This window comes from Nicotiana tabacum, chromosome 8 (assembly GCF_000715075.1).
Source record: "Nicotiana tabacum cultivar K326 chromosome 8, ASM71507v2, whole genome shotgun sequence".
Taxonomy (NCBI): Eukaryota; Viridiplantae; Streptophyta; class Magnoliopsida; order Solanales; family Solanaceae; genus Nicotiana; species Nicotiana tabacum.
The window spans coordinates 138,868,035-138,882,996 of record NC_134087.1 but is presented as its reverse complement, the minus strand read 5'-3'; the positions used below and the strand labels follow the sequence as shown (position 1 = coordinate 138,882,996).

General features: G+C 35.1%; 1 protein-coding gene across 1 annotated transcript; it reads right to left on the bottom strand.

The window, feature by feature from the left end:
* Positions 1-12,127: 12,127 nt before the first annotated feature.
* LOC107793104 (putative 6-phosphogluconolactonase 4, chloroplastic) lies at positions 12,128-13,993 on the bottom strand. The gene is made up of 3 exons (XM_016615392.2): positions 13,754-13,993; positions 13,538-13,673; positions 12,128-12,863 (listed from the first exon to the last, which is right to left on the bottom strand). The coding sequence occupies exons 1-3, from the start codon at positions 13,915-13,917 to the stop codon at positions 12,381-12,383; spliced, it is 783 nt and encodes a 260-aa protein (XP_016470878.1). The 5' UTR covers positions 13,918-13,993; the 3' UTR covers positions 12,128-12,380.
* Positions 13,994-14,962: the final 969 nt, after the last annotated feature.

Sequence of the window (14,962 nt, the reverse complement as noted above, 5' to 3'; positions counted from 1 at the left end):
TATTAGCTAATTCCGAGATAATTTTACACTAAAATGGTAGGATATATTAGTTATCTCATATAAAAGGCGAGATAGCTAATCCCATAGGATTTCCTAATTTATCCCACCACTATACAAATGACACCTTAGTGTATTTGAATATATTGTACTCATAAATGGGAACATATTTTAATCATGTAGATTATGGTTTAGAAGATCTTATGGTGTAAAAAAAAAAATTACATTGCATGAGTTTAGAAGTTGAACTCTACTTTTCTATTTGTTTTCCAATTTTCTTTTTCTTTTGGTCAACCAAAATGGTCCAATTAATTTAAAAAAAATCTTTTTCTTTTTCTGTGTATAATGGGTCAAACGAATTTGTTTCCGAAGGCAAGTAATGTCAAATTGTGCAAGTTTTTGGCCGTATTGATAATTAATTAACTGAGGGGCATGAAAGCAGAGAGTGGAGTGTTGTCAATTGTCATGGCCTAATAGATAAGTGGAGTAATAATAATGCCCAACCACCACCTGTTAATACCAAGGGTTAGGATTTGGAATTAAAAGATTTGGCTATTCATTTCATTAAACAAGCTCCTCGCCCCTTTTTGTTTCTTACTTGCTTCCTCTCTTTTTGTTGTGCTCCTTGCTTTTATGGAAGAAGTCGCTTTTTATTTATTTATTTGTTAATTTTCTGAAATTGTATTTAGGCCCGATGTAGGTAAGAAATTGCAATAATTCTTTACGTAATATTAAACCGATAGCCTAACACTCGTTCCTTCAATCAAAATGAGTTGCAACTGACATGAGGAGCTAAAGATTTTAGAGAGACAATATGACGCTCACGGGCGGATCTATGTATGTACAACCAAGCCGTCCGGTCGTTGAATAAAGTTTTATATACATACTAGTATTTTTCACAAAAACGCCTACATAAGGAACAAGTGGCACCCCAAGTCACAAAATGACTGAAGGTGCCATGGTTGAAGTGCTGAAATTTCATGTACAACACCTGGGATTGAAACTCTCTTGTTAAACCCGAAACCGGCCCGGACCGGTTAAAGGGGGCTAGGCTGGGTAGGAGGGGTAGAGGGGGTTGGTCCGTTTAGAATTTTAAAACGGGTAACCGGACCGGTTGAACCCGGTCCAATGAACAGTTACACTTACCGGGTTAACCGGCCCGGTACAATTTGTTTTTTTTTGTTTTTTTTTTTAATTTTCGAAATAGGTGGGCCCCACTGACCGTTGGCAACGGTCAGACCTTGAATTGGTCCGTTGGCCAACGGAAAAATTGCACAAATAGCCTTTTTTTTTAAATTTTTAACCCTTTTTCAATTTACAAAACTAACCTTCTCTAAAACTATAAATACCCCCCCCTTCTTCATTTCTTCACTCAATACTCATTTCTCAATCTCAATTTCTCTCATTCTCTCATTCTCCAATTTGCAAGACTTCAAGTCTTCAATTCATCTTCTAATTTTATTTGGCTCTCTTTTCTTGAATTTAATTTATCGTGTTTTATCATTCGGAATTTGAAGTTTGAACAATTGAAGTTCAAAATTGAAATACTTGTTTGACGTTTGTTCGTGGTAACATCGGAATTGCGTAATCAAGTGCTCAATTTATTGTCGAATTCGGTGCACTCCCTCCAACTCTTTCTCTTATTTACTATTTTAATTGCATATTTAATTTTAGCTTATACTTTAATTTTTACAATATGTTTAATGCTGCTAAAAGAGCGTGTAAAAGAGTTATTGGTAGGGGAAATAAAAAAAGAGGTAGTCCTTCAGCATCTGGTAGTAATAGTAATAACCCATTATCATTTTCACATGTTTCCGAAACATCGCCTAATGATAATATAGATTATGAACAATTACAAGAAGATTTTGGAATAGAAGATAATGAAATAGGAATGGAAGATGAGATACCAGCTACACCTACTAGTGCTGGAGCTGGTAGTGCTGGAGTTACTACAAGGGGTGGTGGTCGCAGCACTAGTAGTAGACCACATGTGGCTCCGACTACTAATCGTAGAAAAAGAAGTAAGGTTTGGAATTTTTTTGAAATAATAGAAGGTATTGATAGAGTTAAATGCAAAATTTGTAAATGTGATTTTAAACATTTGACTGGAGGAAATTTAGGGGGGACTGGGACGCTTAGTAGACATATGAGAACTGAGCATCCCATAGAATGGGGCGCTGATGGTGATGGAAATCAAACAACTATTAACCCTACTACTGGAGGTCTAGTGAAATATGATAAAATGAAGGATCGTGAGGAGTTAGCAAAAATGATTGTTTTGGGTTGTCTACCTTTTTCTTTTGCTTCTTCATCATATCTTATTATGTATATTCAAAGGATTTACAATCCTTTATTTAAAGGTATCCCTAGAAGTACTTGTAGAGCTGATATCTTTAGACTTCATGGACAATATCAAACATACATACGTTATTTGTTTAGTCACCTTCCTTGTAGAGTTTCTCTAACTTCTGATATTGGCCATGCTGTTAATGGAAATGATTATTTGACAATTACATGTCATTGGATAGATGATACTACTTGTATGCAAAAACGTATTATCGCTTTTAGATATGATGAAGATCAGAGTCATACTGCTGCGTTTATAAGCAGTACTATTTGTGAAGTTGTTGAGTTTTATAATCTAAAGAAAAAAGTATTGTGTATGTCTTTTGATAATGCTTCGAACATTAATGCTGCAATTTCAATATTAAAACTGCATTTGCAACCACCTCTTGATGAAATGTTTCATGTTAGGTGTGCATGTCATGTTTATAATTTAATTGTTAAAAGTGGCCTTGATTTATTTTCAACTGAGATTACTCATGTTAGAAGAGCAGTTGGTGTTATTCAAGGAAATAATAGATAATCCAGAATAAAGAATTTAAGAATAAGTGTGTCCAGTATAACCTTAAACCCAGATTCATGCCAGACGAAATTGTTACTAGATGGAATTATACATATATATTTCTAAAATGTTGCTACAAATATAGATTCTCAATAACTGAAGTTGCTAATGCGCATTGTACTGATCCAAACCATATGTTAACAACTAGTACTTGGGAGGTCATTAGTGATGTTGTTAAATTTTTACATAAATTTTATACATCTACTGTTGAATTTTCTGGAGCATATTACCCTGCTGTTACTATGGCTTTAGTACATATAGCTGAAATTTCTTTTCTACTCTCTGAATTTAAGAAGAAAGAAAAATATAAGGATGTTGTTGAAAAAATGCAAGCAAAATTCAAAAAATATTTCTTTCTAATTCCTCTGATTTACTTAATTGGTGCAGTTTTAAATCCTTCTATTAAGATATCTAATTGTCACCAATTAATGAATGTTTTATATACTTATATGGAGATTGGACCAACTGAATCCCCAGATTTATATGTCTTTATGAACAAGCTAAATGATTATTTACAACAATTATATAATTATTATGCAAATGTAATTGATGATGTTGCTCGTGTTGTAGGCAATGTTAATCCCACTATGCACTGTACCACTTCTGCTACTGTGGATGATGAAGAAGGCCTTGATAGTTTTAATATTTTTTCTACATTTTCTAACACTCAAACCAGTAGCAGGAACATTGATGAACTTCAATTCTACTTGCAGAAGCAAAAAGAGCCTCGCACAAAGGAATTTTCACCGTTGGGATGGTGGCATGAGAATGGAAAGCAATTTCCTGTTCTTTTCGCTATGGCTCGGGACGTGCTGAATGTGCCAATTTCTACTGTTGCATTGGAGAGTGCATTTAGCCAAGCAAGACAACAACTTGGAGACACCCGTCACTCATTGGGAAGCAATGTTTTGGAAGTTTTAGTATGTTTCAGAGATTGGATTAGATCGGAACGAAGAAATCAAGGACGTGAAGATGTTTATAGTCCAGAAGACGAGGAACTTGGAGATATATTAACACATGGTAACCCATCCGAATTTAACACTCCAGAAGAAGGTCAATCAGTTCATATTGATTATGAAGAACTTACTAAGGCAATGCAAAACCTTTGAATTTACTTGTTGTTAAAAATGTAAATCTTTCAATTTGTAAGTTTGAATTATGCAATAAATATAGCACTTGCAACAAGTGCATTTTTTTCCATCTTTCTTGTATTATTTATGTTAATACTTTGTACTAATATAACCTACAATAGTTATACAAAATTTCAAAAAATAAATATTAAAAATACACTAAACCAGGCCCGACCCGACCCGACCCGACCCCCTCAACCCGTAACCCTTACGGTTCAATTTTTACCTGGATGAACCCGAACCCGTTAAACCCGTTAAGAACCAATCCGGAACCGGCCCGGACCGTAACCCGTACGGATCCAAAAAAATAGCAGCCCGGCCCACCCGTTTAACACCTTTAGGTTGAACTATTGAATTCCCACGCACAACATCGTTCCTCTTTGTCCTTTTTCACTTTGCTTTCTTTTTTTAATGCTCCTTTTTTTTAAAATTTTTGTTATTTTCTTCATCTTTGTTATTCATTTTTTGTATAATTTCAGTTTTATTATTTATTTATATTGCACATTTTCTTCCTTTATCATTTTCTGGATATTCATTTTTTGTATAATTTCAGTTTTATTATTTATTTATATTGCACATTTTCTTCCTTTATCATTTTCTGGATCTTCAAATTTTATTTAGATGTAATTTAATTATTTCCTTTTTTATCCTTCTAATATTATTTTATTAATTACAGAAAATTTTTATAGTGATGCATCAGGCATAATATAATATTAATCAGCTACATTTAGATTGAAGGACGTATCACATATTCGTTTATGTATATTGGAGTGAATAAATTCAAAATGGATCGAACCGAACCATATCGAATCGAATCGAATTAATCTAAAACGGATCGAATCGATTGAATGTACACCCTAGTTCAATTTTCTTCATTAGTGGTCGGTTTGCATTAAAATAGTGGCCCCTACAACAACAACAACAATCCAGTGAGTTCCTCCAAGTAGGATCTGGAAAGGGTAGAATATGTACGCATTAAAATAGTAGCACCTACAGTAATCAAATCATGGATCCGCATCTGCTCACATATCAAAATAGTGTCAATATTACGTCTTAGTGAGTCGTCTTAACTCTTATCCTTTTGAACCTTGATTCGGAAAGTTCAGAGAAACCTTTGATACTTTATTTTTAACCGTCTCGTCCTAAAGATACTTGTTCGAGTTGGTTCAAGTCTTAAGATCCATATAACAACAGCATATTGTTTTTAGAATTTAAGGATTGTAATTCATATTATGTTAATAGTGCATGCGAAGAAAAGGCAAATCAATTCATTTAACTAGTAGTTAGTTACTACTAGCACTAATTACCTTGTCCTCTTATATTTGTTACGATCCTAAATTCAAACCTGTCGTGATGACGCCTATCCATAGTACTAGGTCATCCGACTTCCATAATACTACGATAATTCATTAAAAGAAATACCAAAAGACATCATGTTCAGCAGAATTTCATGAAAGAAAACAAGAGTTGAACTCAAGGATAGAAATGTGAAAAGTAAAACCCCAAACACCAGGGTGTCACTAAGTCATGGGCCACTATTACAACTGTTCTGATAACAATAAAACTAACATAGTCTGAAAAAAATCTAAAATACAACTACGGGGAAGATAGAGAAGAAGAAAGCAGGGATGCGGTCGCCGGGCAACTGCCTTACTGTCTCCACTTATCAGCAACAGAAGAATAATCAGCAGCCGCTACCGTGTCCAGAGATACCTGGATCTGCAAGCCGGGGGTAACGTGAGTATACCAACTTAGTAAGTAACAAGTCCAACCTATGGACTGATAGGTAGTAACGAACTTAATTAACCTCAACGGTAAACAGGAATAAACTGTATAGAAAAGTAGGCATGCTTTCAATTCAAGTATTCGGCTCAAGTAGTAAAGTAAATATAGCTCTGGACAATGTGAGATATATATAGTTCAGTTAACCTCTACGTGCCAATGCACAAAATGTATGAAATACACCATGTACTTTCACTCTCAAGCGTTCAACCACTCGGTAATGTATATGGCCATCTGGCGCAGGGAAGATCCATCTCGGAATATATACACATCACTGATCACAGTTACTCAGTACCGAGGAAGTTCATTCCATCCCTGTGGAGAAGATCCATCTCCAGGTATCAATACTTCGGACAAGATCTATGTCCAGGAAAAACACATCTCTTAATAAGATCATCCGCACTCACTGTGGGTGTACAGACTCCGGAGGGGCTCCTAAGGCCCAAGCGCTATCATAATCAATATAACTGTTGCAGCGCGCAGCCCGATCCCATAACTGTCACTCATAATCAGGTTCTCGGCCTCACTCAGTCATCACTCTTCAGTCTCACCCACGGGTTCATAATGTCATGGAAACTAGCCCGAAAATAATGATATGCTAAGCCATTAATAACAATTGAGACTGAGATATGATATGATATGCATGAATACGACTTAGTACAAAATAACAGTGAAATCAGTAAAATGGCAGCAAGAAACGACTGCCAAAGGTCCAAACAATACCTTCACAAGGCCTAAATATGATATCTAGTAGGGGTGTTCAAACCGAATCGGAAAACCGCACCAAACCGAAAAATCAAATCAAACCGATTAAAAAACCCGACTAGATTTGGTTTGACTTGGTTTGGCATTGAGTAAAAAAACTCGAACCAAACCGACATATAAATATATAAATTTTATTTATATTTTTAAGACTTTATAGTGAATTTTCTTTAGAAAATGTAGAAATATTTGGGATCCTCTCATGTATTAACCTTGAAAGCGTAAATTAACGAAAAATTATTATTAGACGACTAAGAAAATAACTACCATGTGTTACTAAAAAAATTCTCCCATTAGAATATTTTAATAGATCATATGTTTGTCAATTTTTTTCCATATTTACTAAACATATATTCACTTATCAAAGCTTTATCTGTAATTTTAACAAAGTAAGATTGAAATAATATTCATATAACAAAAAAATTCGAAAACCCAAAAAACCCGACAAAATCGAACCAATCCAAACCGATATAGTTGGTTTGGTTTGGTTTTGATAAAAATCGAACCAACCTGGTCCATGTACACCCCTAATATCTAGCATGATTTACAGCTTAAATAAGTTATCACATGATGAAAATATGTATATCAACATGATAGAGTCGCTAAACGGTTCCATGGAATCACCTAGGCCACAATTGTCACAGTGCACGCCCGTCACCTCAATACTAATCACATAACATATAGTTCGGGGTTTCGAACCCTCAGAACTAAGTTTGGAAGCATTACTTACCTCAAACAAAGCGAAAATCCTACTCCGCGGCACCTTTGCCTCTCGAATCGGCTTCCAAACGTCTCGAATCTAACCAAAAGTAATACAACACAATCAATATATATGCCAAGGAACCAATTTCACAAGGAAAACTACTAAATTGGACTCAAATTCCGAAATCGGCTCAAACCCGGCCCTTGGGCCCACGTCTCGAAATTCGACAAAAATCACAAAACTAGAAAACTCACGAATTTATCCATACCAATTTCATCAAAATCTGACATCATTTGGGCCATCAAATCCCCAAATTACTCTCTCCAAAATTCCAAGCCCTAACCCCTTATTTCACTTCAAAAATTCTACTAATTAGATGAAAAATTAACAGGAAAACACTATTGTTAATGATAATAGGGCTCAAGCAACTTACCTCAGTGAATATCCTTGAATCTCTTTCAAAAATAACTACAAAAGCTCAAAAGTCTGAGTTAAGAACGGTGGAAATGAGCAAAATTCGCAAAAGCGATAACCATTGTGCAGTACTAATTTAATCGAAGGTTTGGCTTATTTTATCATATTTTGAGATCGAGAGCTCGGATTGAGGTGATTATTTAGGCGATTTTCACCACTTGGGCTGGGGTAAATGTTCTTGACTTGAATTTGATTTTATTTCATGATTCTATCTTTAATTCTGGCTTTTGGTTGATAAAATCTAACAAGGAAATTTGGGGATTTTGATAATAGTTTTGGAGAATGAAAAATTGAGGTTTGAACCTCGATTCAGAGTCGTATTTAGATAAACTGATATATTTGGACTCGTATTCGAATGGGTAGTTAGGATTTATGAATTTTGTCGAGAGTCGGGATAGTAGCGAAATGAGGATGGAATTTATTATTATTTGCACATGAAATGAAATAAGGTTGGCATTGTTGATGATGTTATGTGATGATTTAGAGGTGTTTCTCTTGATGTTTTTTATGTGTTATAATGGGGTTGATATTTTGTTCATATGCATGTTTCTTATATCTCAGTCTTGTACTTTTATGAGTTGTTTATTGAATTTGACATGCCTTCATATGCCTCCACTTCTATTTGATGATTTATTGTCAAAGATAGATTCTTCTTCGTTGAGTGTTATCACACGTTCTAATGGGATTGTTGAAATTATTTTTTCTTACATATTCTGTTGTCAGTTATTGATACATTGCACAGGTTATTGGACTAGTGGATATCATATGACTTGAATCTCATCACTACTTCACCGAGGTTAGTCTTGATATTTATTGGGTACCGATCATGGTGTATTCATACTACACTTCTCTATATTTTTGTGCAGATCCAGATGTTGGAAGCAGCGGATCTTGATATTAAGAGCTTGTGTCGGTCGTGAGGATTCAAGATAGAGTTGCATGTTAGAGAAGTGTATTAAGAGCTTGTGTCGGTGGTGATTATTTAGGCGATTTTCACCACTTGGGCTGGGGTAAATGTTCTTGACTTGAATTTGATTTTATTTCATGATTCTATCTTTAATTCTGGCTTTTGGTTGATAAAATCTAACAAGGAAATTTGGGGATTTTGATAATAGTTTTGGAGAATGAAAAATTGAGGTTTGAACCTCGATTCAGAGTCGTATTTAGATAAACTGATATATTTGGACTCGTATTCGAATGGGTAGTTAGGATTTATGAATTTTGTCGAGAGTCGGGATAGTAGCGAAATGAGGATGGAATTTATTATTATTTGCACATGAAATGAAATAAGGTTGGCATTGTTGATGATGTTATGTGATGATTTAGAGGTGTTTCTCTTGATGTTTTTTATGTGTTATAATGGGGTTGATATTTTGTTCATATGCATGTTTCTTATATCTCAGTCTTGTACTTTTATGAGTTGTTTATTGAATTTGACATGCCTTCATATGCCTCCACTTCTATTTGATGATTTATTGTCAAAGATAGATTCTTCTTCGTTGAGTGTTATCACACGTTCTAATGGGATTGTTGAAATTATTTTTTCTTACATATTCTGTTGTCAGTTATTGATACATTGCACAGGTTATTGGACTAGTGGATATCATATGACTTGAATCTCATCACTACTTCACCGAGGTTAGTCTTGATATTTATTGGGTACCGATCATGGTGTATTCATACTACACTTCTCTATATTTTTGTGCAGATCCAGATGTTGGAAGCAGCGGATCTTGATATTAAGAGCTTGTGTCGGTCGTGAGGATTCAAGATAGAGTTGCATGTTAGAGAAGTGTATTAAGAGCTTGTGTCGGTGGTGATTATTTAGGCGATTTTCACCACTTGGGCTGGGGTAAATGTTCTTGACTTGAATTTGATTTTATTTCATGATTCTATCTTTAATTCTGGCTTTTGGTTGATAAAATCTAACAAGGAAATTTGGGGATTTTGATAATAGTTTTGGAGAATGAAAAATTGAGGTTTCATTAAGCGGACTGTGGTTAAGAAAAATTAAGGGTACGAGTTAAGGGGATTTTTAGAGGTACCGTACCCGTATCAGTACTGATCCTAGGGGGAGGGTACTTAAGGGACGGTAAGAGTACTTAGGGATATTTTTAAATTAAAATTTCAAAAAACAAATTATATTTAAATACACGCAAACTTCGCGGGATGAATAAAATTCAATACGTTTATTTCAATACTTACAAAAATAAAATTACATACTTCTTTTGAACAATTTATAGATTTTCAATAACTTTTATTGGTTCTTCGCTTGAAATTGATAGCACTTGTTCTTTTGCGACCCTGTTGTATCTGGTAGATAGTATTTCTCTATAGGCATCGTCGACTTCTTGAATTATTTCTAGAAGGCTAAAGTTTCTTCTCTCCACTTTAATCTAATATTTCAGCAAGTCTTCATTTCCTTCATCATCGCAAATATTATTTCTAATAGTTGTTCTAGGAAAACCTTGAAAAGCAAGATTATACGTTTCATGTATATAACGAATAAACCCGGACTGGTTACGATTTATTTTAAAACAAGGACCGCCTCCTTAGCGTTATCCTTGGTCAATCTATTACACTTTTTTTTACCAATGTAGGAGTCATTTTTAAGAATAAATCATTAAAATAACAACAAATAGCAACACAAGTATAACAAAAATAAATACAAAACTTAATAATAGGCACCTTAAAGGTACCAACTGGACCGGTTCTATAGGCACTTTTTTCGGTACCCTCCCAGTCCCCATACCCTTTACCTAAATCCTCTACCCTTACCCCCAAACCGGGTTGGTACGGAGCGGTACCGATACCGGTACCGTCCAAACCGGTTATGGGTACTCCCCTCCCCTTAGACAGCCCTAATGTTAACTCTATTTTGCTTTTATACTAAACTCTGTCTTATTATATCATGTTTTGTTGAATTAATGTTGTTAAGTGATAGACTTACCTAGTCTTTAGAGATTACGTGGCATCACGACCACTTTGGTAGGATTTGAGTCGTGACAGTAAGGTGGATGAGGAGTTTGGGTGGGGGAGTGTAGGATGGGGCTTGGTTGGTGGGGATGGGTAGGGGTGGGTGGGGTTAAGGTTGGTTGGTGGGGGTGGGGGTGGGCGTAGGAGTTCGGGGAGTGGTCGGTGGGGATTGGTGAGGGTGATGAATAGGGTGGGGAAGGTTAAAAAAGAATTTTGAAAAATATTTTCCCTTCTTTTGGTAGGAAAAAATACGCGTTATGAGAATAAAGTTTTCCAAAATATTTAAGCCAACCAAACAACGAAAAATTCAAAAATATTTTCTTTCATATCATACACACCCTTTATTCGTTGTTGTAGAATCGAAACGTGCTTTCATATCTTCCTTCATTCATGAATTAACATGAGTCATCTACATAGATTTATATTTGAATCAGTGTTTGTGAAAAGGAACAAGATACATCAACTTGGAACTTTTTACGCAGCAGTAAGAGCCAACGATAAATGAAGTATCAGAACAAGTTAAATCAGTTAACGAAAAAAACTACTATTTGTGAAAATTTATTTGTTCTCTCATCAATACCAGTTAATGTATTTCAAACTTATTTTAGTAAGTTTGCCAGAGCAGTGTTTTTAGGAAGAATTGAAACCAATCAAAGAACTACAGAAAGAAAAACTTAATCCCCGAAGCCTTACTTGAAATTAAACTCATCAAACTTCAAATTTAGAAGCCTTGCAACTCGCAACATTAACGCATTCAAAACGGTATCCCCGAAGTCCTTTGGGACAACCGAAGAGCTCTAAATGACAGATCTTAGCATAAATAGTAAATTGTAATCATCAACGAAAACTACTTTGTTACAATGTATACGCACACACCTTCCCACCCCCACCCAACTGTTAAATTGATCCACTAGATATCTTTCAAATCAAGGTAATGGATGTAATTGCTATTGTTGTTGTCATGCTACATCCATCAGTGCTAGGACGAGCTCCCCTGTGCTTGGGGAGACAACAAGGGGAAAAAAGAAATAGATTGAATATTAACAAAGAGGGCAAAGATTTGAGAAAACACACCTGTGGACTCAGTTCTTTGGAAACCAAAAGAGGGAAAAGAAACATTTTCTCTTATTCGATTTTCTTCTCTAGTCACACAAGGAAATAAATGTGAATTTCCTTCTAAAGTAGCAAATATAGTGTTAAGTGTCAAGGATAAGTTGTTTTTTATTTGGGGTTGTGGGAGGAGGGAGGGAGGGAAGGGAAGGGAAGCCCTACCTACTTCTCCAGCGTCCACTTTCTGTAAGCTAGAAGAGAATCAGGTAAACTCGATGACCATAGCTTAAGAATAAAATAACCTCCCTGTATAATACTAAATGCAACATGTTACATTCTGAGCTGATATAAACCAAAACATAGTGGATCATGGACCTCATAATCCCTTATTAAATATGCAAGTCTTCATAGATTAACATAACTCAACTTCTTGAGAAGAAGATAAAAACAAGACAACCTAATTACATAAGCAATATCAGGAAAGAAGTACAAAGAAAGGATGTATGACCATCCTTAAGCAACACATTTCAGCGCCACCAAACATAATGTCCGAAACCTATTTGGATTACTGCTATTAGTTATCTGCACATAGGTGCAAAAATCATTCCGAGGTCTGTAGTTTTGATGCAGCATCCTCGTCTAAAAACCAAGTCAGCTCCTCTTCAGCTGAAACTTCAGTAGCAGGAAGAGGAATCCCATCAGCAGTAAGCCCACTTCCCAGAACCACATCAACCATATTGGCTAACTCTGCTCCTGTAATCACCATTGCTATCTCTGAAGCAGAGTTAATTACCGGAAACGTGAAAGTAATCCTTGGCGGAGGAGGCTTTGGTGAGTCTGTGATGAAGGTGACCAACCGCTCCTTCTCATGGCGTTGAGAACGTGTAGGAAACAAAGAAGCCACATGTCCGTCTGGCCCCATACCTAATAGCATAAGATCAAATTTGGGGAATCCACTAACCGCTGATAAGGGCAGAACTTTGCCTTCAACCAATTGTTTCACACGACCCTCATAATCTGTAGCTGCACCCTCAGGTGACTCCTTGTCATTGATTGCATAAATGTTAGAAGAGGGGATTGGAACCTGCCAAAAGAAGCCATAGCATCCAATTTATACAAATCTCTATTATGTTAATTCATATGGATCAAAGCGGCGGATCCAGGATTTCAAGAGGATGGGTGCACTATTATGAAAAGGTGAATCTAAAATTCAAATTTGACATATTTAACTATAGTCTCTTACCATGAACCAGCTACACTTTGGAAATTATAGGTTCATACTATTCTTTTTAAAATTTTAGTAATTTTCACTTATATATCTGTATTGTGTACCGAAAATAAGACCGTCCAGAGTAGGATTTGAAATACAATTTTACGTGTAGAGGTGCACCCAATAATTATTGCATCATCGGAGTCTTTGAGCATGGGTGCCTGCACGTATATTTAAGTAATTTTGAAGAAATATAACATTACTATACATAGTTTACGGAGGCGTGAACCTATATGCCTAAGCCTAGATACGCCCCTGGATCGATCAAGAACCTAGTAGCCAATCCATTGAGATAGGAAACTGAAAGGAAACAATAAATTGAGCGTAACATTACCAAAGAAGGACTCTTTTTTTTTTTTTTTTTTTTTGGAGGGGGGGGGGGGGGGGGGTTAAGTAACCAAAGAAGGAGTATTTCAACCTAAGAATCGGACACCTTCAATCCTTCTTTGAGTTTCTGAGAAATAAAGCAAAAGCTGAGAGAGCACCACCTTAGAAAGAAAACCATCCGAGGCAAGTTTGTAATTGCTGTCATCGTGATCCAGAGGAACCACCCTCTCATCCACCCAAAAAATCCACCATTTCGACCAATCAACTGAATCTTTGTAAGGCTGCTCCGCCAGTTTCCTGTTGGAAAAAACGATATTGATGAAGTGAAATGGGGACGGAATTAAGGAAAAGACTAAAAGAATAGTGTGTTTGATTACCTCATGGTATCAATAAGAGTGCCTCCAGAGAGCACAACAGTGAAAGAACCTTTGTCTTTGATGAATTTATCAGACAAATCAGCAGTGTATTTGGCGAGTGCGTTTGCTACATCTTCTTCAGAGTCGAACTTTAACACCGTCTTCTTCCCTTTCTGGGTCGCCATCTTCGACGCCCAAGTCTGTTATTTCCTAAATTTAAGAGTGTGTGTGAGAGGGGAAAGTAAAGTTTGTTTTAGCACGCAGTTAAGTAAGGCCCCTTAAAAATACTAGTTACCACTGATATTTCACTCTCAACTTGGGGGCCCGTGAGGTGTAGATGGACCGGGTTCGATTTTGTTGAGTTTTCGGATTTTTTATTACATGAATATTATTTCAATCTTATTTTGTTAAATTTTTTATAAGCAAATATACATTTTTAAAAAATTGACAAACATATGATCTATTAAAATAATTTTATGGGAGAATTTTGTTAATAATACATGATAGTTACTTTTTTAGTCGTCTGACAATAATTTTTCGTTGATGTATCCTTTAAAGGTTAAACGAATTTACTAATTAAAAATAAAAATCAATATGATACCTAATCAATGATATGTTCTATTTAATTTTAGATTGTCGAAATACCACTTTAAATTCAAAAAAGATATAAGAATTTAATAAATCTTGACATATGAACATGGAAAAACAAAGAGATTGATGCATTTCAGTAACACTTGATAAGAAAGTGATCATATAGCCCATTACTTAAGGTTAATATAAATAGAGTACTTCATATTCTATTAAATATTACATCATATAAGAGAATTCCAAATATTTCTAGAATTTTTGTAAAGAATATTATATAAAGTTTTAAAAGTATATAGTATAAAACTTATATATTTATATGTCGGTTTGGTTCGAATTTTTTTATTCAATACCAAATCAAATCAAACCAAACCTAATCGGATTTATTAATCGATTTGTTTGACTTTTCGGTTCGATTTTCCGGTTCAATATGTACACCTCTATGTTTAACCACAAAATGTTTTTCACTTTTTTCCTAAAAATTTTCCAAACGCCCACTTAGCACGTTGCCTTTTCATTTCAAATTTTTCATTTTTCAGTACAATCAATATTTAGTTTTATTTGTTTGATTAATTCAAATTCGTATCATATAGTCTCATTAAGAACAAGTATTCTTTATAAAAAAATTCATTCTCAAGACTAAAA

Coding starts and splice junctions, on each gene's coding strand:
- LOC107793104 (XM_016615392.2), bottom strand. CDS start 13,917: ATGGCGACCCAGAAAGGGAAGAAGACGGTGTTAAAGTTCGACTCTGAA. Junction 13,674..13,753: donor ACTCTTATTGATACCATGAG/GTAATCAAACAC, acceptor TTTTTCCAACAG/GAAACTGGCGGAGCAGCCTT. Junction 12,864..13,537: donor CGGATGGTTTTCTTTCTAAG/GTGGTGCTCTCT, acceptor TTCTTTTGGCAG/GTTCCAATCCCCTCTTCTAA.